Consider the following 25722-nt stretch of genomic DNA (forward strand, 5'->3'; position numbering starts at 1 on the left):
GATCCCTGCAAGGAGTTGTCCCCAGGTATGAAATACACAAGAAGTGCAACAAGTACTCTGAAGAATAATCCGCTTCAAGTGCCTCTTTATCCAGAGCTGAGGCCCTAAGGGCTCTCATTTTATGGCAGCCCCCCTGCTTTTCCAGCAAGGGATATCGGGCCTTGTGCTCTATTGCAGGATTGCCACCTCTGGGCTGAGAACCCTGTCTGTTTTAGTCTGGTCCCTCTCCTGATCTCTGTACCCTGCTGCTCTCAGTTACAGCTGGCATTCAGAAGCAAAGGAGGAAAATGTAGGTGCAAATGCTTAAGGAAGCAGTAGTAACAAAAGAAACGGGGTAAGTAAAAAGAAAAAAGCAAAAATTGGCAATGTAACGTCTTTCATTTTTCCCTTTATTCTTTTCAGTCTAACTCACCCACCTATAACTGCACTGGAAGCAGAGCTGAATTTGTTTCTTGCATGCCTCTGGAGGTGGCGGTGTGGCCTTCTGAAGCAGCAGGGGAGATGTGCCCTGATCAATAGGTGCTTCCTCCTTTATCGGGACGGCCTTCAGGCCTGCCCCCTTAAAGGTGCACAGCGCCCTCCAGACAGAAGGTGCCTACTCTGCCTAACGGTAAATCCGGTCCCCAAGTATTAAGTCTTTGAGCCACGTGGCTGCCCCAGAGATCGCCTCCCCTCCGTAATCGGCCTGCGACTCGCCCCCTCGAGATCGTCATCACTGGGACCGGAGGACATTTAAAACACCGCACCGACCGCAGGTACCTCCTCTTTCGGCTCCTCTCGCCTCCCAGATCGCTGCCTCCCATCTCCTGTGCTATCGGCACCGACCTGCCGGGGTCCCAGGAGCGTCTTCGAGTCACGCAGCTGCCCAGGGATCGCCTCCCTTCCGTAATCGGTCTGCGACTCGCCCCCTCGAGATCGTCGTCACTGGGGGCCGGAGGACATATATGTTTAAACAATTTTTATTAAGTTTATACAACCTTAGTTATACAACCCTAAGGAGGGTTGAGTTCTGAGCCCTCCTCAGGCCAAAAATTACAATAGTACAACAAAAAGAAGCACTTCCCCCCCCACCCCCCTCCCTCCCCATCCCCAGAACCACACAAAGTAAAGGAAGCCACCTTCAGTCAGGGCATGAGTTCCACCCAGGTGACACACAAAGCTTCCTCTGTAAATGAGGCTGGCAAGCACCTCTGGGAGCCAGGTCTCCAGGATGGAACACAGGGAGCGCTCCTCCACCACCTCAGAAAGCCCAGGAACCTCAGATTGTCACAGCGCGATCTATTTTCCAGCTCCTCGACTTTAAGCTGGAGAGCTTGTATATTTTTATCCCCGGCCGCCTTCTTAGCACGTGTGACCCCCGCAGCATCCTCCAGCTCGGAGATCCGAGCCTCTGATGTTTCCAAACGGGAAGGGAGCTCTGCCAGCGAGTCTCGTACCTCCCCAAGCTGAGTAGTGATCTGGGACAACTTTTCCTCTAAGGCCTCCCGAACCGCGACTTTAATTTCCGCGATGGTAAGTGGTGCAAGGGAGGAGGGAGACTCACCGTCCGCCGCAGCCGCCATCTTGTTTGCGGGTGCTGACACTTTCTCTTTTTTTTTTTTTTGTTGGTCTTCGCCATCATCGAGGGCCGTGATTTTCCTCGAGTCTGAACCGCGTACATGCACCCTATCCCCGACGATAATTAAATTTTATTAGACCGGTATTTTCTCGGTCGGATGAGGTGTGATTGGCGGGGCAAGTCTGGAGCCTGGAAGAAGTGCGACCTTCTGGCTACCACATCACGTGATCTCTCCCGGAGGACATTTAAAACACCGCGCCGACCGTAAGCATCCCGCGCCTGGCGTTGCGCGCCGAAGGAGTGCAACAAAGGGGCCTGCCTCTTAGTGCACCCCTTTGTGCACCCCTGTTGCGCACCCCCTTTTTTGCTCCCCTTTACTCCATCTCCCCGCTTACCTTGATTCCTCCCTCCTCCCTTTCCTATTTTACAACCTCCCTACCCCCAATGCCTATCTGATTATACCGCTGCTATATCTTGTTGCACCCAGCAGTTATACTCCCTCTGAAATGCAGCATAATCCTGAGTACTCCACCTCACCATTGTATTTTTATTGTTAAGTGCACATTTCTTGTGACTGCTGTTGCCATCCCTAAGGTAATGTAAGCTAATTACTGTCTTCTGGACGTTTGTGTCAGCACTCTCTCGCCTCCTGCGACTGCACCTGCCATCTCCAAGGCTACCCAAGTTAATAACTGTTATCTAGACCCCTCGAACCCCACTTGTCCCTCCCCCTCCCCCCTCCCCTTCTTTGCTGTTAATTCTCGACTATCATTACCACCAGCCGCCTCATTTCTCCCCCTCCTGGGCATCCAAATGGCAGATGAAATTTAATGTGGATAAGTGCAAGGTGATGCATATAGGGAAAAATAACCCATGCTATAATTACACAATGTTAGGTTCCATATTAGGTGCTACAACCCAAGAAAGAGATGTAGGTGTCATAGTGGATAACACATTGAAATCGTCGGTTCAGTGTGCTGCGGCAGTCAAAAAAGCAAACAGAATGTTGGGAATTATTAGAAAGGGAATGGTGAATAAAACGGAAAATGTCATAATGCCTCTGTATTGCTCCATGGTGAAGACCGCACCTTGAATACTGTGTACAATTCTGGTCGCCGCATCTCAAAAAAGATATAATTGTGATGGAGAAGGTACAGAGAAGGGCTACCAAAATAAGGGGAATGGAACAGCTCCCCTATGAGGAAAGACTAAAGAAGTTAGGACTTTTCAGCTTGGAGAAGAGACGACTGAGGGGGGATATGATAGAGATGTTTAAAATCATGAGAGGTCTAGAACGGGTAGATGTGAATCGGTTATTTACTCTTTTGGATAGTAGAAAGACTAGGGGGCACTCCGTGAAGTTAGCATGGGGCACATTTAAAACTAATCGGAGAAAGTTCTTTTTTACTCAGTGCACAATTAAACTCTGGAATTTGTTGCCAGAGGATGTGGTTAGTGCAGTTAGTATAGCTGTGTTTAAAAAAGGATTGGATAAGTTCTTGGAGGAGAAGTCCATTACCTGCTATTAAGTTCACTTAGAGAATAGCCACTGCCATTAGCAATGGTAACATGGAATAGGCTTAGTTTTTGGGTACTTGCCAGGTTCTTATGGCCTGGATTGGCCACTGTTGGAAACAGGATGCTGGGCTTGATGGACCCTTGGTCTGACCCAGTATGACATTTTCTTATGTTCTTATAATGGCAACCTACCCAATCCCCTGCATTCACCGCCCATCCCTCAGACCCCCACTCCTCCCCCACTACAATTCAACCGCCCAGCGCAAGTCCCTTTTCCCCATTCTCATCTCCCCCCTTACACAGTTACTAGGACTCACAACCTTATCCATAATCCTATTCAACTCTCAATCACTCTCCAATTCTTAACGACCTACTAATTGACTGCAAGCTAGAAATCTGCCCCATCACAGAAACCTGGCTCAAGGACTCCGACATTGTTCTCCTCAACCGGCTTCCTATGCTATCTTATGACATCTTCACCATACCGAGACCTAAGAAAAGAGGTGGAGGCCTCCTCTTAGCAGTTAAAAAGCATATAAAACTCAAACCTGTGAACACAGACACCCCCCCCCCCCCCCCGATTTGAGATTGGTCTATTCAAATCCCTGGATCTACAAATCTGCCTTGTTTACTCCCCCCCTCCCCCCCCCCCCCCCCCCCCCCCCCCCCCCCCCCGGCCTACTAGAACTCGACCCGTCCCACCTTATCAAATTCATTTTGGACATCAACATCGAAATCCCAGCCATTATACTAGGAGACTTTATTCTCCATGTAGACTCCTCCCCCTTACATCGTTCTGTGAAACCTTCCTCAACTCACTCCTCGCCATTGGCCTTAAACAAATCGTAACTTCCCCCACCCACAAAGCTGGGCACACCCTAGATCTCATTTTCATTAATTCCTGTATTCACTCTCCCAATACACCCTCATGCACCCCTGTTCCTTGGTCGGACCACTCACTCATTGACACCCAACTTTCTATAAATGCCCCGACCATTTGCAACCCTGCTCAAAGAACTACCATTGTCTTCAGGAAATCCTGCTCCAGCGATGACTTAACCTTAGCCATATCCAACTCCCTGTCCAAACTCGACTGCACTAATCCTGCAGCTGCACTTGCCTCATGGAGCAACCTCACTCACAACATTGCAAACAAGTTATGTCCGATCACCAGACGCGACTTGCACCCTTCTTCAAAAAACCTAAAACCTTGGTATACGGCTGAAATAAATTCAGACGGAAAGAGAGAATCTGGCGTAAAGACCCTTCACCTCAACATGCCGCCATCTACAAATCTGCCCTTCACTGCTATAGACTCTCCACCCTCATGTCCAAACGTGACTTTTATGCCTCTAAAATAACTTCAAAGCCCTGTTCTCCTATGTTGCGAATCTCACCAAATCTGCCTCTCCCCCCATCCCTGACAATGAAGCGAGCAGCAAATGTGAAGACCTAGCACTCTACTTCCACAAAAAAATAGCAAACATCCTCTTCAGATTCCCTCCTACCCCCCACTCCCTCCGGCACAAGCATAACCACTGCCATTCTTAACTCCCTTGACCTCACCTCCTCCAAGGAAATCGAATCAGTTCTTTAAAAAGATTAAACCCACTTCCCACCCAACAGATTCCATCCCCATTAAAGCCCTCCTAACTATTCCAAACACCATCACCAAACCGCTTGCTGACATCATTAATTGCTCCCTCTCCTCAGGCATAGTTCCAGACACACTCAAGCATGCAGTGGTCAAACCCCTGCTCAAAAAACCTTCATTGGACCCCAATGACCCATCCAATTTCCGTCCTATCTCAAACCTCCCTTTTATCTCCAAAATCATGGAAAAGGTTGTCAACTCCCAACTCATGGACTACCTCGAAATCAACAATATACTTCACCCTTCACAATTCAGCTTTCGCAAGAACTTCAACACCGAAACCCTTCTACTCACCCTCAACAACCACCTCCTCAGAGGCATGGACCAAGGTCACTGCTACATTATTGCCCTCCTTGACATTTCCTCTGCTTTCAATACAATAAGCCACAACCACCTCCTCGCCTGACTATCGGACATAGGCAACTCAGGACATAGGCACAACCACCTCCTCGCCTGACTATCGGACATAGGCAACTCAGGTTCAGCCCTCCAGTGGTTCACATCCTACCTGTCCAACAGACAATTCTCAGTCAAAATAGGCAACGCTGAATCCAATCACTACGCCCTCTCTCAAGGAGTTCCTCAAGGTTCCTACCTCTCATCCACCTTATTCAGTATTTACCTCACACCCCTCTGCCAGCTTCTATCCAACCTTGGTCTCAAATTCTACCTATATGCCGATGACGTCCAAATCATCATACCCATTCATGAATCTATCTCCGAATCTCTGAAATTCTGGGAGAAATGCCTTGCTTCCATCAATATCCTTCTTACAAATCTCCACCTTGCCTTAAACACCACCAAGACAGAACTGCTCTTCATATCCCAACACCAATGCCACAAACCTTCCCTTATTTATTTATTTAAAAACTTTTCTATACTGTCGCTAAGTCATGTACCATCGCAACGGTTTACAAACAGGCACAAAATAAGGTATATATAGGTAGTTTATCGTACATTCTAACAAGTGCCAGTTAAGAACTGTTACAATATCATTAATAAAATCAAATTTTTGGGTAGTGGTGGATTAGTCCAGGAAAGTTATTTGAGGTACTTTTATTTCGGTCTGCTTCTTAACTGTATTATGTATTTATAATATTGTAATGTCATTTATTCTTAGTTGCGCTTTTCTGTATTTTCGTTCACTCTCTCCCTCTCTACCCCTGTTTCTTTTGGAAAGGCTTGCTTATAGAGCCATGTCTTTAAGGTTTTCTTAAAGGATTTGATATCACTCTGTAACCTGAGTTCAGTGGGCATTTGTTCCATAGGATGGGCCCAGCCAGTGATAAGGCCCTTTCTCTTACTTGGGTTAGTTTTGCCTATTTTACTGTAGGGATTGTTAGTAGTGCCTTGTTAGCTGAACGAAGGTTCCTTTGTGGGACATGGACTCATAGGGCTGTATTTAGCCAGTCTGCTTCTTTATCATATATTAATTTGTGTATGGTGCATAAGGCTTTGTACTTTATCCTGTATTCGATCGGTAACCAATGTAGTTCTGCTAAAGTTTCTGTTATATGGTCCCTTCTTTTTTTTCCTGTTAATATTCTGGCTGCAGTATTTTGAAGTATTTGGAGTGGTCTTATTGATGAGCTGGGGAGTCCTAGTAAGAGTGCATTGCAGTAGTCAGTACTGGAGAAAACAAGTGTTTGTAAAATTGTTTTGAAGTGGGCAGGTGTGAGTAATGGTTTCAATCTTTTAAGGATCATGAGTTTTGCGTAACCTTCCCTTACTTTTAAGGATATGTGTTGTTTTAGATCGATTTCTGGATCCATTATTACTCCCAGATTTCTCACTTTTTCGGCTAGTTCTATTTTCTGGTTATTTCCTAGAGTTATTGGGGTTTTGTCGATTTCAGTATGTCTTCTTTCAAGGTGTAGGAATTCTGTTTTATCAATGTTAATAACCAGTTCCATTTGGGTTAGTAGTTGTTTTATTATGTCAAGGTACATGTTTGCTAGCCCTAGTGTTTTTTCAATTGTGTCATCTATTGGTAGAATTAACTGAATGTCATCAGCGTAAATGTAATGAATTATCCCTAGGCCTGCCAGTAGATGACATAGGGGCAGCATATATATATTAAAGAGGGTGGCAGACAGAGCTGAACCCTGAGGTACTCCGGTTTCGAGTTTAAGTTTTTTTGAAAGAGTGTTTTTTATCTGGACTTGGAAGAACCTATTGCTGAGGTAAGATTTGAACCAGTTAATCGTTTTGTCGCATAATCCAATTTCTTCTACCGACCCGGCATATAGCACCATCTCCGCTCAGCACCATGTAGGAGACCTTGGTGTCCTAATTGACCAGCAACTGAACCTAAAAAAATACATCAATGCAATTCTCAAGGAAGGTTTCTTTAAGCTCAAGTCATGAAAAAACTAAAACCCTTACCCCATACCCATGATTTCCGTACTGTTATTCAGGCCACCCTCTCATCCAAAATGGACTACTGCAACTCCCTACTTCTAGGTCTCCCCAGTTCCATCTTAAAACCGCTTCAAATGCTCCAGAATGTGGGAGCGAGGATCATCACAAATGCCCGCAAATCTCATCATATCACCCCCATCCTGAAAGACCTTAATTGGCGCTCGATTCCCTCACGTATCCTCTTCAGAACCCTCACTATTATTCACAAATCCATCTACAGACTCCAGCAGGCTTGATGAGACGTTCTGCCTCACAATCTCTAACCGCCCCACCAGAGCAACCAATAAAGGAACCCTCCACGTACCATCCCTCAAGAAGGCACACCTCACCTCCATGGGGGACCATGCCTTCTCCATTGCTGGTCCTACCCGCTGGAACTCGCTACCAACAAACCTCCGACTTGAGCCCTGTACCTTCAAATTCAAAAATAAATTAAAGACCTGGCTCTTCAAACAGGCCTACCCTGATTAGATCCCCTAATCCATCAACCTTTTGTTGCAGCAGTACCTGATCTGAACCCATGTATAAAGGCTCGTATAAAGTTATGTTTCATTGTTTACTTGTTATCTTATCTTGTTTGCCATTTTCCGGCTAATTTCTCTTCATTGTTCTATGTAGTCCCTTCCTCTGTACCTGTTTGATGTAATTTCCACCTCAGTTCAGATGTAAACCGATATGATGTATCTACTAATACCGGTATAAAAAAGTTTTACATAAATAAATAAGTTCAACAAGAGATGAGCTCCCTCACAGCCTCGTTCCCATTCTCAGTAGGGAGTGTGCATTTATGTAAAAAAAAAATGCATAAACCTCCAAATGTATCTGTTCTTTAAGGGAAGGTAATGTCTCTTTGTTTGATGTAACAGACTCTTAGTTGGGATCCAGGTGTATTCGCCATGGTGATGATGTAAACGTGATAAAGACCTGAAATGTTTTTCTAAGTTTATAGGACTATAAGTGCCTGCTGCTTGCCAGTGCTCAGAGAGTTAAATGTGTTTTCTCTCTCTCTCTCTCTCTCCCCCACTCCCACCACCCCTCACAATTTCATCATCGCCCCAAAAGAAAGGTACAGCATTCTCCTCTTGCCTACGCCCTCCTGAGCAGGCCTTAGACTTGTCTGAGCTCCAAAACTGTTTAGAAAGAATTGCCTGCTCTAGGAGTTTCTGAACTGCAGGGGGAAAAAAAAACCCCAGAGAAAAATGATTTTCCTTTTTTTGGATATCATCCAGGGTTGTAGATTTTCAGTTTATACATTACATCTGTTAGATGCCGGTCAGAATATGGCATGCGGGGATGATTAAGTGGAGAGTCTGATGGAAGTATGCAGTCACTTTTGGTATTTTTATGCACTGGAGGTAGCAGTGACCTAAGCATGTGCCCTCCTAAGAGAGTCAAGGATTGATTCAGTGTTAAGCACAGATTTACCATGGAGGATGGGGTCTTTCATATCGCGGGAGATTTTATATTTAATACTGATCAGAAATATTGCTCTCAGGAAAGGTTAAGCTGTTGAAGCAGGAATTTTAATGAAACGTAGATGAGCTCAACCTCTGATGGATATGAAAGCTTTAACGTGTAATAAGAGTTTCTGCATGGGATTCCTGCTGGTAGCTGGGCGAGTCCTCTGTCGCTGCACATTTGAAAATAACTCTCTTATCTGTACATTGGTTCTAATCAGGCCGGTCACCTTGTGGCATTTAAGGAGAGAGAACTGCAAAGCTGAGCAGTCCCTGGGCCCCTGAGGATGCTCAGGATCTCAGATAGCCCTGTGCAAGGGACTCCACAATGGGCACTTTGCAAAAGAGTCACACAGAGAAGGTAATGGGAGAAAGGCACAGAGAAAAGGTCACTAAATGGTTTTGCCCTACTTTCCTACAGGGAAATGGCCCGTCTTGTCTATTTCCTTGACCCCTCCTCTCAAAACAACTTATGGACCGTTCATCCAGTTTCATTTGGATTTTTGCCACAGATAGTGCGCCTGGTGACCTCTGTCTGATACGTTTCCTGTGCCTTCAGTGTCCCTCCCTCTGCCCAGCATTTAGGATCCCTATTTCTTTTTCTTTTCAGCAGTGAAACAGGCCGGGTCAGTTGAGATCTCAGGGAGGTCAGAGAACATAGTTTGAATTCTGCCCTGCCCTTGGTTAGTGCCTGTGGTCAAAGAAACAAACTAAGCACCATGACACAATTAGATATCTCCTTCTTTTACAATGTTAAAATCACTATACAGATTGCAGTCTCTGATGGAGAGTGATATTCCTTAGGTTATGTGATGCGCCCAAGCTGAGTGGTTCTGTCTGCCCTAACGACACACAAGATGTTTCTGGTACTGTTTGACACATCACTCAGTGCTGTACCATAAAGCATCTACAGATTTCACGATCAAAGATTTTGTTTTGTAGTCTTGAGGGGGGGGGGAGCTAGTAAATAAAAGATGTAGTGCTTACACACCGCAGCAGTCCAGGTGCTGAATCCCTGCACAAAATGACGCCGACCATTCAATAAGAAATGGGCGTGTCACCCAACTTGTTCAGGTGAGCACCCCAGTGGTATTTTTCTTAATGTCCCTAAAATATAGTAACAACTTCCATAGCGGATGTTTCCACTGCACAAAAAAAGGCAGATTTTTCAGTTAAATTATTCTTTTTAACAGACGAATGTGTTGCACTTTCAAGGTAGAAGTATGGTGAAAAAGATAATCAGTCCATAGTATGCTAGTCCAGCTTGGTAACGTGTGGGTGGGGGAAGGAGGACATTGCTTCTCTCACCCATTATTTCCTTCTCGTCACCATAAACCACTAAAACTCAGCCTTTGAGGAACATATCACTCATGTCCAAGCTCTACCAGCTCAGTGAAACACCTGGGTAGCCACCCAGTCAACATAAAACGATGACGTTTCAAAGCCATTTATATGCATAAAACATGGGTTTATGCACAAAAATGCCTTATGATAAGATTGTAACCAGGGGAGGGGTGGGATGATCAGAATTGGGTGTGGAGGAGAGGTGTCCTGCTTCCCCTCACATCCCATCTTATTTCCCCTTCCCTCCCCTAGTCCTCTTTCCCTTTCATCCCTCATCCCTCATGCCCTCTCTCATCCCTATCCTTGGTACACTTGGTGTCAGTCCCCCTATCTCACACACATCCTTGGCACCTGTCCTTTCATGCTTCCTCTTATACACACATATACACTAAGTCAATCCCCTCTCGCACCCTGCAAGCCAATCTCATTTAATGCTTCTCTCTGATTCCTAACATTCCCTTAGTTGATTCCCTCTCTTCTACTTCCCTAATCACTGCCAATCCCGCATCATCATCTCTGCTGCCTCGTGTTGTCTGCTACCCATGGCCGGCTGTAGCCTCATACTGCTTCCAAAGCACAGTATGGCCAATGTTGCAGCTATCTCCCCCACTGCTGCTGTGATATCAATTCTTTTGCTACCACCACTTGCTGCTGGCACACCTGATGTGGCCTGCCTTTGCTGGTTCTGACACTTCTGCAACTTGTGTGGCCTGTCTCAGCATTATTCACTCTCCCTGCCATATATTACTGGTTATCTTGCTTCTGATGTAGCCCACTCCGGTACCATGATCCTGCAGCCTGATGCAATCCAAAGCTACAGCCTGAATCTACATGCACATACATGTTCAGTATAGACAAAAACTGTCTGTCTATTATAAGAATCCTCAGTTTTTGTCTGTCTGGGAAACATGAGAGCCTGCCATACCAACAGTGGCCACAAGGTGTCAGGATCTTTTATTAGAAGCTGCAGTACCATCAGTGGCAACAAGGTGTCAGGATCTACTATTAGTGCCTGCAATGCCAGAAATGGCCACAAGGTGTCAAGGTTTCCTGGACAGAGACAAAATGAGTATTATTCTAATAGATTGCAATGAAACATTTCCATTGTGTATGGCAAAGGAAAGCTTAATTAGCCAGCTTAGTTTTCTGGGAAATAACTAGACAGGGAACAGCATTGGTTATTTTCAAGCTACAGCTATATTAGAAACAGAAAAAAAAGCTGTAAAACTTGAAACAGAATCTTTTTACTCTTGTTTTCTTTAATTTCCCCATTGTCTGAAATACTACATCGATATCATAATTGGGGCCCAGCTCATTGAAAATAGTAAGTAGTAGAAAAGACGCACATGGCTTCACTGAGAAGTGGTGCCAGCCTGGCAGAAATGAATGTTTGTACCGTATTAAGGGGATGCATATCACATTCAACCAGAGAGTCAGCACTTTGACAACTGGGCAGTCACATTTTTATACACGGATTTGCCATTATAAGTAATTTAAATATTTTTTTAAATGTTGCCCTTGAGAAAGGGTTCACACAAGGAACAGGAATTCTTAGGGAAAGCAACGTTTGACAGTATCACAATATATATACATAGAGATCCCTAACATTTTACCAAAAATACAAATACTATTAAAATTATTCAAAACTCTGAAAGAGAAACAATATCCAATCTCAAATAACTGAAACTGTCATTTTATATAACTGAAACGTCATTTTACATAACTGAAACGTCATTTTACATAGAAAGTTTTACATAGAAAACGTCATTTTACATAGAAAATCTTCTTAGTTTTTGGGTACTTGCCAGGTTCTTATGGCCTGGATTGGCCACTGTTGGAAACAGGATGCTGGGCTTGATGGACCCTTGGTCTGACCCAGTATGGCGTGTTCTTATGTTCTTATGTTCTTATCATATGCCCCTGCTGCCAATACTAGAGCATATGAATTAGGTCTGAATATGCTTTCTTTCGTGAATATAGGCACCAGATGCATTAAATATTGGATGTCCAGAGACATTTTAGGTTGTTAAGAAAAAAGAGCACTACAAGGTTATTATTTTGGCATTACGTTTTCTTGTACATACCTAGAGGCCAACATTCAAAAAAAGCTGAGCTCTTAAATTTAGGCACCTATTTGCAAGCCAAAAATTCACCTACATTTACCCTTCAAAGGGACCTAAATGTTGTCCTGCTGGTCATATACCTTGATTTAGGCACCTAAGATAGGTGCCTAGTGCTGAAAATCAGTACCAAGCTCCGAACTTTATCCCTGCACTAAATCCGCCCCCATAGCCACACATTTTTTGGGCCCCTAAATTTCAGTTTTCAAAGGGTCCAACTTAGGCTCCTAACTGTTAAGGTTAACGTCCTGACCCTTTGAAAATTGATGGCTTAGAGGAAAATTTTCAAAGTCATTCTTGCACATCAAACATGGGCTTAAGCATGCAAACGACTTATTATAAAAGTGCCCGAGGTTTGCATGTGTAAAACTAGGCACATATTCCCCATTTCACACAATTCTTTGATATCCACAAAACAGATGCATTCTGCGGGGCATTGATCTCAAAGATATACAAATAAATTCACGCTCAGAAGCTACGCATTGCAATGCAGGTGTAATTTTACGTGGGTCAGTTTGCATAATTTTCAAAGCCAGCTTATCTGTGTAAGTTGGTTTTGAAAATTGTAACTTATTTAATTTAATTTAGAATTTGTTTCGCCTTTCAAGGCGGATCACAGTATGGTTAAGTAAAGAAAACTTTACATCAGAGGCAAATTTACATGCGTCGTACTGTACAGTTAGCTGCATAATGTGGCTGGGTTACATCAAGGTGGTGAACAGACAATTGGATTCAGAGACAACAGTGTGCAGCTCTTCTGCTTCAGACATGGTTTGAATTATAATAATTTACATAGGTCATTCTTCTCATTTTTCTAAGAAATGTAGTCTCTTTGTTACATATCATAGTTTCTTTAGAACTAGGTAGCATTGGCATAGGCGCCAGCTCTGTGGGTGCTTGAGCACTGCATGTATTCTTTCCTGATTTTCTGTGACTCGGGAGCTGAAAGGTCCTTGCTTTCAGGGTCATGGGGATGGACAGTAAAGACGTGCTGCTCCCGCTCCTCCCTGCAGCCTGTTGGCTGTCTGTAGAATATCTGACCAATGGGCTTCAGGGGAAAGCAGGCACTGTGCACGCCTCTCTCCCAGCTACTGTTCCTGCCTTCCTCTGCAGCCTATTGGCTGACAATGGAATGTATGCCCAATGGGGGAGCGGAGATAAGCAGCGGTCTAGGACAGACAGGCTTCCTAAGGTGCAGTGGAGAGGAGCAAAGTTCCTGAGGTCCGAGAGCTGCTGGGAGAGGAACTGAAAGAAAACATTCTGGCTGGGAGAGGAGGCGGTGAGGAGCTGTCGGAGTAGACGCAGGCAGTGAGAGCACTAAGAGGGGACATGGGCTGTGAGAAGGGTAAAGGAGATACAAGCTCGGCAAGAGAACATGAGCTGTGATGAGAGGAGCAGGAGGGAGTGGTTAGTTGAAGGAAACTTGAAAGGAAGAGAGAAGTAAAGAGGACTGGGAAAGGGGCAGTGTGGATTAGGATGGGGCTTATTAGGGAGGTAAATCAAGAGAAGGATTCATGGTAGAGGGAAAAGGCAAGAAGATCATGTTGGAGGGAAGAAGCAAGAGAGGTGAGGAGAGAGACAGCAGTGGCAGAAGAGGCTGAGGCTAAGAGTTGGTGAGAGAAAATAGTGAGCGGTGGAGCTGGTGGATAGAAAAGGTTAGTCGCATGGAGGAAAAATAACAAATGATTAAAAAAAACAAATGAGAGGAAGACCAGAAACTAAGGTTTAAAAGAAAAAGAACAGAGTAAGGCAGAGAAGAAACTAAACAAAGGCCAAGAGCCAGCAGAGACAGAGGATAGACTCAAACTGCAGACCCAAAGACTGGAAAATAGTTTATTTGGTGAGGAGGTCTGTGTTAGCTGAGCAGGATCAAGGGTTGGGGGCAGGCGATTCCAGCCCTGCACCCTGCAGGGTACATAAGGCATTTTGCTGGCAGTATGGGGAGGAGGGTGGGGGGTGGCCTGTAATATATCATAGGCTCAAAATCTCTCTCTCAAAACTTGGCAGCTGTGGTCAGGGCTTGAATTGGGATGAATATTGTTCCCCTTGTTATAAAGATAAATAACAACATAGAGCGAGACAAAAAGAATCCAACTAAGTTGTAAGGAAGCCCCACATTTCACCCAACATAAGGTGTATAAAGAGGTATCAGCAAGCCTTAGCCACGGTTTTTTTCATTCATTTACCTCATCGATCATAGTCTGTAAACGGTCTCATTTAACACTTTTGCTAGAGACAGTCCCTTCAAAATATGCCCATAAGCACTGTTCCCTCTAAGTTCAGCGTGTGGGCAAAAAATCGCTCATACATTTCGAAGTGTCGCTTACAGGTTTTACATGGTCGCTCACATAATTTTTTCTTTGTGCTGTATACACAAATGCAACACTAACCTTGGCGCTCAAAGATTGTTGCTCACATGAAAAAGAATTTGCACACACCGAGTCCCTCCCTGGAGGGAACATTGCCCATAAAGACCTTTTTTTCAAACAATCTTTTCAAAGCAGTTAAAAATAACCTGACGTCAGCTGGTGCTCCGTTGATCACAGCTGTATCAGGGGAAAATATGAAAAATGACTTATCTGGAAAGAGGCCATATCACCTCCCCACCATGCTCAGCTTTGCAGATACACTGTCTGCCATGGGAGCGGCCCTGAAGTCGCCATGGCTCTCACTCAGTGAGCCTTGACAGGTCCACGGCAGCGCCATTGGATGACGTCCCCCGCGCGTTGTGGCTGATGCACTCTTGCTTGTCAATGAAAAAATCTGATTGCCCATGCTTTCCTGCTCTAATCTGTGTTTTCTGAGGTTCCTGAAGCTGCATATTCAAAGAGGGATGTAAAATGACTTTACTTACGATATTTGATCCGGTGTATTCCTGTATTAAAAATACACTGCCATGGCTGATTAAACTCTGGATTTTTATACCCCGAATGATTTGTGCCTGTGCAGTGAGATGTGAAACAGAAGCAGTGCGCACCATATCCTGGCCCAGCTTTCAGTTGATGCTTCTTGCATGTTTAGCAGCAGTGTGACCTTAGTAGGAGAGGATTGCTTGCATACTCCAGGCTGCAATGTTACATCTATAAGATGTAAGGAAATACACCAGTGAAGTCAACAATAAATGCTATTGCAAGCATGATTTTACATTAAAAGATTTGTGTTTCAGAAGCACCAGGGTTTATTGACTACAGCCCCTTTCCTATCCTTGATGTGCCAAACTGTTGTGGATACTGCCGTGGGACAGGCCTGCAAACGGCTTACTCACCTCCCTTGCTGGCTGATGCCTCTGCGCCCCATGGCAGGAGTAGCACGGCTGACACCCGACGCCACCACTTCCCGTATCTGTGCGGCTTGTGATGCTGCCGCTGTTGATCGCGGCCAGGAGCCACCGCTGAGGCCATCTTCACAGTTGAGCGCCATCACCGGCTTCTGTTCCTGCGCAGCCTAGAAAAGCGGCTGACATTCCTCTTCGTGGCGTGCCTCTCCTCAGAGTTTAAAGGGCCTGCGGCAGGAAAAGCTCTGCAGCCCTTCCCGACGATGTCAGCCTGCTTATCTGTCCCTCATTGCCTTTGCAAGGAGTTGTCTTTTACCTAGAGTCCTGTTCCAGCTCTTGCTCTAGGAGTCTTTGGTGTTCTAGCCTTCGCTTCTTCAAGGCCTTCCTGTTCTTTGTTGGTGTTCCTATATGTTCTTCGCTCCATGTTCCTGGTCTCTCGACAGTACCTGGGTCTTCTGTTCCTGATGTTCCAGTCCTTGTCTCCACGTTCTGCCCTCCTGATCTTCTCTTTCATCCACTCTTCCAGGCATGCCAGTGTCATGGTCCGAGACCAGCCCACAGGTTGAATAGGGCACCTTGTGGCACAAGGCCTGCCTTCTTTTGCTGGTCAAGTCTCCGGAAGTCCCTTGTTTTTAAATGCCAGGGTCCCATCCCTGGTTCTGAGTTACTCAATGCCGGAGTCCCGACCCTAGTTCTGAGTTCCGGAGTCCCCGAATCCTGTTCCTGGTCTTTGGAGCTCCTTGCCCAGCCTCCATCAAAGTCTCAAGTCCAGAGTCTGCTTTGCCTTCGGTATGGTCTGCAATCAGCCCTTGGGTTGTGTAGGGTGCACAGTGGTCTTCGGCATGTTTCCAGTGCCAGAGTCTTTGTCATGTTTCCAGTGCCAAGTCTTCATCATGTTCCAAGCCCAGAGTCTACTCTGTACTCGGCGTGGTCCACAACCAGCCCACGGGCTGTGTAGGGCTCACTGCAGTGTGGGGCTCTACCTGAATACTGAACCTGAATCTGAGTCTGAATCTGAAACCTGAGTCTGATCCTGAACCTGTACCTGAGTCTTCGTCTAAGTTCCAAGTCTTTGTGCCTTTGTCCAGTCCTTGTCTTCAGAGTCATCTTCCATCCTCGATCTCTGTCCTGGCGCACTCTCGCCGTTCCCAAGCGGCAGGTCCTAAGGGCTTTTGAGTGGCCAGAGGGCTACCCCAGAGACCAGCATTGTGGTGTTGAGTCTCACTCCTATGTGTGCGGATTCAGCGGAGGGTCCAAGGGTTCCTGGTCTCCAAGTGTTTCAAATCTCCTAGTGCTTCCAAGCTTCTGTCCAGTCCGTGCCCGGTTACGCTTGCTTCCCGCGGCATGTACCTTGAAGCCTCGCCCAGGGGTTGTGCCATGGTCCCAAGGGTTCATACTCACATCCGCTGCCAAGCACCTTCCATGCTCGTAACACATACTTTGCTTATACAGGTCTAGTCAAGAAAATACCAAGGAGAAGATTGAAAAATAGGACAAGTACATGGTTTTCCTTTTCCTTGTCCAAGAAGTGTGAACTTAAGTTAAAAAACACAATTTTCAAAGCAGGTTTGCAGTCCAGCTGAAGAGGGGGAAATGTTTTTCCATGCACAGACTGGAATATCACTAAATAGCAGCAGATGCAAAGTGACACCTGCCCCATCCCGGTGCCCATGTTTTCTCTCCGAACAGATTGAAGGCTGGGTAGTGGTGCACTCCATCTGGCCTTCCTTTCAACGGTTTGCATGCTTAGATCTGTGATCAGGTGCTAGGGCTTGCCTGCACTGGTACCTTTTGTGAGCCACTTGGCAATTGGTGGCTCTTGCTCCTGGAGGAACTCGTAATTCTAAGGGGACGTGCCAAACTGCCTCGCAAAGACAAATGGAATCCTGTCACTTGGTGTTAGAGATTTTAAAGCCCACCCTGAATTTCTGCCATGCCGCTGGGATTTATCACAAAACACAATGGTAAAGCATGAAAAGATTACATTTAATTTCATCAATATAATTTATTATTCTGTATCTGACATTTTCAGTTGGAGCTCAAAGGCCTTTATGAATGAAGATTTTTGCCAGGGTCACAAAATGTGAGAAAATCCATATTGAATTAGCGCAAGGTTTATACAGCTATGAAATAACTGAGTGCATGTACTGAATGTCTTGTTTTGGAACACATTCTTTTAAATTGTGCGTTCTTACAAGAAAGCAAAATGAAAATTATAGCAGGCCTTAGGGGCTGGAATTATAGGAATTCCTAAATACCTATGGACAGACCAAGAACATTCTCATCATCCATGCTCGATATGTTTTATAACTGTGTAGGGTTTTTATATGGGCTTTCTTGAGCAGCGAGCTGCCAGGAATGGCCAGTTCCAGTTCTTGAGGTCCACAAAACAAAGTGAAGCTTTTGACATTTTGCATTGCTCATTATAGCTAGACAGAATTTTTAATATTGTCCAACCAATCTGATTAGCTAAAGCACAACACACAATTCCTTTGAGATGTACGTATTTTGGTATTTATACAGCACTCTAAACCAAGCTCTATACAACAATTACATACAATCTAAGGGAGTACCTGAGGCAATAGGAGATAAACTGCCCGAGGTCGCACATGATGCTGGGAGAAACAGGATTTCAACACAGATCTCTTGTTTCCTGACCTATTACTGAAACTACTAGGCTATTCACATGAGTTTTGGTTTTCTAATTTAATGTTAAAATTATATATAAACTATTTTAGCTTTAAATAGCAAAAATCTCTCTAGCTGTACATCTCATGTCCGTTTATACTCCATCAGGGTAGTTTTGTAATGGGTCAGCCTTCTAGATAAAGCATTCACTGTCAGGTGAGACCTGATCTACTGGGGAATTATGGTTTGCATCAGTCAAATGGGAAAACATTCAGAAGCAATCTCCAGGGACATTTATCTTAATCTGCTGCTTATTTAAAATTACTTTTATTCAGCCTTTACTCACAAAATGACTTTGAAAGGCAATAGCATCAAAAAAATTCATAATACACAATAAATAAACATAATAATACACAACAAACATATGGGACACAGAGCATACCAGATCTGAAACATGCATTATGCTATTTCAAATAACTTCAGTCAGATAATATACAAACAGGGGCCCAACCTGTACAGTTTGACGTAGCTTACTTGTAGACAATTTTGTATGCAGTCGCTCTGATTTAACTAAGAATATGGCCAGTTTGTCTGTGAATGAGGTTCATTTGCATATGGCTTGGTTGTCCTGGAAACCAACTCTGTTTTTAGCCCTCAAGGACAGGAAGTAGGTGTGTCATAAATGCCTGTTTTGTTAAGATAATGGCTCAATATTTGAATTGCTGGGCCAAGTGTTTTCCTGGAATTTTGTGCATTATATTTTTATTTCTATAGGTGCCTACACAATAAATAGATTCTACTCTATGGAATGATTAAAATATTGGAATTTAGCAAAAGACAATGCTTTAATCTTGTTTCTGTCTTATATGAACTCCTAAGACACGTAGGTTTGAATTTTCCAGTGTACCAAAGAAAATCACTGTGTATCTAATCTAGGTAAAAAAAAAAGTGTTTCTTTCTGAAATTGTTACTGAGCAGATGCTTAGGTCTTATCAATAAAATGCATCGCTAGTGTATTCCAATTACTCTATTTATACTGTAGTTTTGCATACCGTATTAGCTTGATTTCCTGTCTCCTGACTCAGTTGCCCAGGATTTACAGTGGGTGAGTGATCTAAGCATTAAAATTAGAGCTAGCTCCAAGGTGTGTGACTTTCTGCATGGGCAAGGAGAAGGACATCTTTTCTCATCTTTGTAAGATTTAACTCCATGTACAGTATAGTAATTACTCAGGTCTCTATTCAGTTGTCATCTGCTGTTTTGGCTGAGGAGTAACCTACATAGTAGATGACAGTGGGTAAAGGCTAATTGGTCCATCCAGTTTTTTTCTGGATTTATCCCTGCTCCAGCTAAAGAAACTTGACCCTTTAGTTCTCTATAGTCCTAGGTAGATGAGCACCCACGATTCCATATTCATTCTATCACTTAGGCCCCTCCCACTCCCCCCTCCCCCCCCCCATGTCTTGTCTCCAAGCTTTATAATAATCTAATCAGCTGCCAAAACTAGCAAGGCTGTTGCTATAATATGCAGCCACTTATATCTTCATGGTCTTACTGGATGGTACCTGGCCACCACCAAACTGGGGAATTGTAGCCTGCATGTTCCTAGTCCATGGCCTTCAGTATCGCTGGTTCAGCTTTCCTTTCTCCTTACCTCTTCTCGGTTGTCTCTGCTTTTGAAGGAATGAAGGGTGAGCTGTTTTGTAATACTGCAGTCTCCTAACCTTGTTCTTATCACCATCCACCTGCAAGGTACAGAGCCAAGTAGTGATTCTAGAGATTCAGCTTGGTACCAATATAACTTAAACATAGGATTGTAGCAGCAATCTTAGACTTGCACAAAGAAGTGATTTATTCCCTTGGTCCCCTGCATGGAAGGAGGTCCACAGCGATGAGGTTAGGATCAGCTCAGAGATGATGATGATAAAAATCTATGGGTCAGGCATTGAAAAAGCACCACACCAGTCTTCCCGGGAGAATTGGGCATTCTCCAGTTACAGAAAGCTTCTGCTATAACAAATGTGCCTCTGATATATATAAAAGCTAAGGCTTAGGTGCTCATTATGCTCATTAGCATGTAGCTATAACAGCTTTATGATACTGCACACGCTATGTGAGTGTCTTCCTTACTGATGTACAGAAAACTTCCATGCTTGCTAAAATCAATGGTTATGTCATTGAAATGAACATATTTTATTAATACAGATATGCAATGCATGTGCTATCTTTTCACTTTTCTTCTTCTTGGACACAGTTTGTGAAATCCTGCCAGGTTGGACCCCGCTTTTATACTTTAGGATTGAAGTTATTTGAAATAGCATAATATATGTTTCAGGTCGGGTGTTATCTTCGTCCCGTATGCTTCAGCTTTGCTTCCTTTGGTTCATTTGGATAGAATTTTACCAAGTAATAGCAGATTAAGATAAATGTCCCTGGAGATTGCTTTTGAATGTTTTCCCATTTGATTGATGCAAATCAAAATTTCCCAAGAGACCAGGTCTCACCTGACAATGAATGCTCTACCTAGAAGACTGACCCGTTGCAAAGCTACCCTGATGGAGTATAAACTGATAATGAAATTCGTGGCTAGAGCGATTATTGCTATTGAAAGCTAAAGCATTGTACCTAGAGCATTTTATATATAATTTTAACATAAAATAAGAAAACCAAAACTAAAGTAATAGGTTGGGAACCAGGAGATCTCTATTGAAATCCTGTTCCTCCCACCGGCATGTGCAACCTTGGGCGGTTTATTATATCTCCTATTGCATAGGATTCTCCCTTACATTGTATGAAATTGTTGTATAGAGCTTGATTTAGGATGCTGTATAAATGCTAACATACATACATTTCAAATGTATTGTGTGTTATGCTTTAGCTAATCAGACTGATGGGCAATATCAAATATTCTGTCTAACTATGAGTTTACACAAAATGTTAAGTATAGTAATATTTTTACTTGGATTTACCTTTTCAGATAATATTAAATCAAGGGGACACTCCATGAAACTAACAACAGATTTTAAAACAAATTATATAAGGTACTTTTTCACTCAGCATACAATCAAACTGTGCAGTCTGTTGCCAGAGGATATGCTCAAGGCAACTAGCATAGCAGGGTTTAAAAAAGGTTTGGACAAGTTGGTGGAAGAGAAGTCCATAAAACATTATTAGCTGGGTAGACTAGAGAAAGTCTTTGCTATCCCCGAGAGTAGTGACAAGAAATAAATCTATGTTTTGGGATCTGCTGGGTACATGTGACCCGGACTGGCCACTCTTAAAAGACAGGATGCTGAGATTGATTCATGTTGGCTTGACCCAGCTTGGCATTTCTTATGTTCTGATGCACTAGATTTCTGCTATCTTGTGAAGTAATGGTATGTTTCAGGCTACCAGTATGCATCCTACAATACTTTCCATATCATGGCTGTTGACTTTTGTTACCGTTTTTGTGGTTCTTAAGATGCCCAGAGCTTTATTGTACGTTGCAGAAGGAGAAGGAGCTTGAGATACTAGGCCTGGAGCCCCATTTTGTGTAATGGGAGGAGAAAGGGTTCAAGGGTGTTGGGATGCTGGAGCCTCACTCCATGAAGCAGGAGGAGGAGAGGCCTTGAGGTGCTGGGACCCAGAGCCTTGAGGAGCTGAAGTACCAGAGAAGTAGGTACAGCGGGGCCCAGAACGCCATGGAACTTCACAGTGGGAGGAGTAGCCAGGACAGAGGCACTCTCTGGGGTTATATCTGGCAGCGGTGGTCTGTTTCGTGGGAACAAGCCTGTACCAGAAAGCCCCCCCCCCCCCCCCCCCCCCCCCCAACCAACAAGCTTGACTACAAAACAAGGGTCAAATACTCTTAAACAGAAAATTGTTTGCAGTGCACAACCATATTAACCTTTGTAACTATATTATCAAAAGAAAGGGAGACATAGGTGGCTCAAGAACTATAACGTATTCTTGCTGTCTGTAGCTATCTACCACCAAATAACTATCGAGGGCAGTTTTCAAAGATTTTTACACAGTTCCCCATTGAAAATTGCACAGACCTTGTCTGCAGATGGAAGAAGCTGCCAGCAAGAAGGGTAGGAAGGGAAGGGAAATATACTTGCACTGGGATTTTCAAATGGATGGGGAGGGGGGTTCCCTTTGAAAATAAGCTTGCAGTCCAATGGGTATTTTAAAAATTAGCCCCTTAATCATCAAATTACTTTTTTTTTTTTATTATTTATAATTTTAATTACTTTATTTTTTTTTTTTTTTTTTTAAATATTCATAGCCCATCTTGCAGATGGAAACAATACTAAAGTAAGAAATGCATCACCCATCTTCAAGACAAGCTTTGCAGCTTTTTAAACAATTGATGATTAAGAGGGTAATTTGCAAACATCCCACATAACTTATATGCAAATCCATGCTTCAGTTACACCAAGATTTCAAAGTGGATTTATGCACATAAATCCACTTAAATAAAGGTTACCCCACCAAATCTACCCTGCACAAGTGCATATAAAATTTTCCCTAAAATGTATGCATACAATCAAAATTTTACAAAGTGAGTATGATAGTCCAAACCCTGCCCCAAGGGATGCCTCTGTGCAGTTTGGGTATACTTGCATGCAGACATGACACACATGCATATGCTTACCTGCATATTGGGTTGGCAGTGTTGTAAAAGACCACTTCACTACCCCTGAAATGTTCTTGCCGGTGGATGATTACACACAGCAAGCATCACTTTTTGTGTCTGAACAGGCTATAGTATGATCCTCCCTTCTTTGTCTATATAGATCCAAAGGATATTGTGGTTCTGCACTGCACACACAATTAAGTTTTATGTTTAACAGTATTTGACTCAGTTTCATAGGTTCCTCAAATCCAGAGCTTAGACACCACATCACAGATATTTTCTTTCTTGGAGGGGGAATGCGGGGTGTAAGGGTAATTTGAGAAGGTTTTCTATGAAGCCAGACTAGTTTGATAGTGAGGCAACAAAGATAATGAGATTGCATCGATGAAACATGTAGGAATAGCCAAGACTGTTGAAATGCTAAAAAGTATGGTAAAGGTTAGCATTAAGTTTCATTTCTGCCTTCTGGGCTCAATTCAAAAGAAATCTTGAGGTCAATATTCAAAAGCTATTTAGACCGATAACTGAAAAGTTATCCATCTAAATGGCTACCCAGCTATATTGAAAGCCGAATGCGGCTAAATTCTAGCCACATAATGACCTAAGCAGCAAGAATTTAGCCGCAGAAGTTGGGGCTGTTCCAAGGGTGTTTCCAGGTGCAGCGGAGTTAGCCGCATAAGATATATTCGGAGTTAGCCGCTTAACCTATGCAGGATAGGGCTGTCCTGAAGTTAACCAGTTAGACATAAGCGGTTAACTTTAAGAAAGCTGGGTATATATTCAGCAGCATGACTGCACCACTTAATATACCCTGTAGTTAGCCGGTAATGCTGAAGTCCTAAAGTTACCCTGATATGCTGAAAATGGACCTCCATGTGACTTACAGGAATCCAGCCTTATTAATGTCTATGAGATAAAATTATAATGCCAACCAGCTGGAAAGTGTTATGCAAACAAACAAACTAACCCCATTGGTGTGGAAGTAACGTAACGCATTTAACTGGGTGTAACAGCTAAGAAGAGCTGAGCTGGCATTTGCTCTGCATTCTTTTGTAAGCTGCACTGCGCCTAGTATGAGATATTTTATAATAAAAGGCTAAAGATTTTTCTTTTACTGACTGTTGGTATTCAGCGTTTACTAGTGCCCCCAGCGGGGGGGGGCTACAAAGGAAGAAGGAAACAAGTAGCAGGATGCATAAGGGGAGAGGATAGGAAGGGAAAGACTGAGTGGCAGGGAGTGCCAGTGGAATCCTTTGTATATTTCCCTACTCCACTGATCTAACCCGAAATGTTTTTTCGCCTGCTGTTCAGAGTAAAGGAGATTCCCCAGTTTGACCTGCAGTGTTATCAGTTTCTTGCCAATGCAGTGTTCTTTCAGGACACCCTTAATGTGTGAATCTGCAATACTAGCTCAGCGAATACTGAATGAATATGAAAGACCCTGGCCACTCCTCTGCTGTCAGATAAAATTGTATAAAAGCTGAACTTGCATGCACACCTTTCCGCCCCTGAAATGCTTCCCAGGAACCATTTTTGAGATCTGCTTGTGGGAATCATTGTAGTTACACCAGTTTAGCTGTACGGTGTGGCCATGTTAAACTGGTCTAACTAAACTCCTTCAGAACTGTAAGAATTTCAGTGTACATCCCTGCTTTATCTGGGTTTTGTTGGGTTTTTTTTATGTTGTTGTTTAGCTTTTGGGGTGTTTTTATTTGTTAGGTTTTGCAGATTTATTTTTCGAAATCTGGCAGTCACGAACCCCGTGAATGTGAAATTCCCAGATGTTTAGTGGCCTGCGTTTAGCAGCCCCTAACACGGTTTTCTCTTTTCACAAGGTCATATGCAGCGACCCGTTCTGGGTGCCGACCACCGAGGAGGAGTATCTGCACTTTGGAGAAAAAGCCGATTCCGAGAACCAGGCCCGTAAGTACATGAACGCGGTGAGGAAGCGGAAAGGACTTTACGTGGAAGAGAAGATCGTGGAACATGCCGAGAAGCAGAGGACCCTCGGCAAAAACAAGTAACTTTGTGAGGGTGCCTGCTCTCCCATCTCAAATGCTTTCATAAAGCAGATCCAGAGCCGCATCTTGGGTATTGCTGTTATGAAAAATAATTCTGCCCCACACCACCCCCAGAGATGTTGCCAGTTATCCGTGGATCCGGTTTTAGTACATTTTAAATCCGTTTTCTCATTTCTTGTGAAAGTAATTAATAGCTACTGCATTTTCAGCAAGAAAGAGAAACATTAACCCTTTGGAGCCTGGGGGGTTCTGACTCTTACCGTGAGTCTGAATACATTGGGCTACACACTGACATGAGACTTAACTTTTCTGTTTTGTGTGACAAAAGATCTACAAAAATACAGGTCGTTTCACTTTCTGAATCTTTTGAGAATTGAAAGATGTTTATTTTTATTCCGGAATAAAAACAGATGAAATACTATTCATTTTCTTCTGATTTTCATTTCAGTAGGCACATAGCTGTTTGTTTTACTGTCTAAAATTGCTCTGTCTGCGTCCCATTACACTCTGCTCCTATAGCCTTACCACTGTACCATGGGGCGCAGAGTCACCTTGGAAGCAAAGGGAAAACAGAACCAAGCTGCTGTTAATTTCTTTTTTGTAATTTAATGTTTATTAAACAAAACAGGTGAACTTTAGCACAATGAGAACATACAGTGAAACCATATAGATATTTCAGTAAGACGTTACCATTGACATGTTACCATGTAATAAACCAATGATACATATGCTGCTGACTTTTCGTTATTATACCCCCACCCTCGACCCACCCCTTCCCAGAATCCCTGTGGTGACTGAGTATCTGTACAAAACATAGGTATCTATAGAGATGCATATATATATATATATATATATATATATGTGTGCCGACGAAGACAAATACCCAAGAAGAGCTGAGCTAATGCAAAACATACGAACCCCAATAGAGGTAGTATGTGAGAAGGAAACACCCTAGTAAACAATGTGATACTACCATCAACCCTCCCTTCACCCCAGTCTTAGAATTCCCAGAGAGAACCACAACCAAAAGAGGGCCCACGAGACAGGACCATCCCACCCGCAGCAACAGTCCAAAATAAACAATCCTATGGACATCTTAGATTGCC

At 43.7% G+C, this 25722-nt stretch overlaps 1 protein-coding gene across 5 annotated transcripts in view; it reads left to right on the forward strand.

Moving 5' to 3' along the window:
• Positions 1-25037, forward strand: part of EFL1 (elongation factor like GTPase 1) — a 286193-nt gene extending 261156 nt beyond the window's left edge. For all 5 annotated transcript variants that reach the window (XM_029574748.1, XM_029574744.1, XM_029574749.1 and 2 more), the window contains one exon: positions 24431-25037. In XM_029574748.1, coding sequence (XP_029430608.1) covers positions 24431-24619 — 189 coding nt within the window. In that variant the 3' untranslated portion in view covers positions 24620-25037. The remainder of the gene's footprint in view (positions 1-24430) is intronic.
• The last annotated feature ends 685 nt before the right edge of the window (positions 25038-25722 follow it).

This window comes from Rhinatrema bivittatum, chromosome 13, assembly GCF_901001135.1.
Source record: "Rhinatrema bivittatum chromosome 13, aRhiBiv1.1, whole genome shotgun sequence".
In the NCBI taxonomy this organism is placed as follows: Eukaryota; Metazoa; Chordata; class Amphibia; order Gymnophiona; family Rhinatrematidae; genus Rhinatrema; species Rhinatrema bivittatum.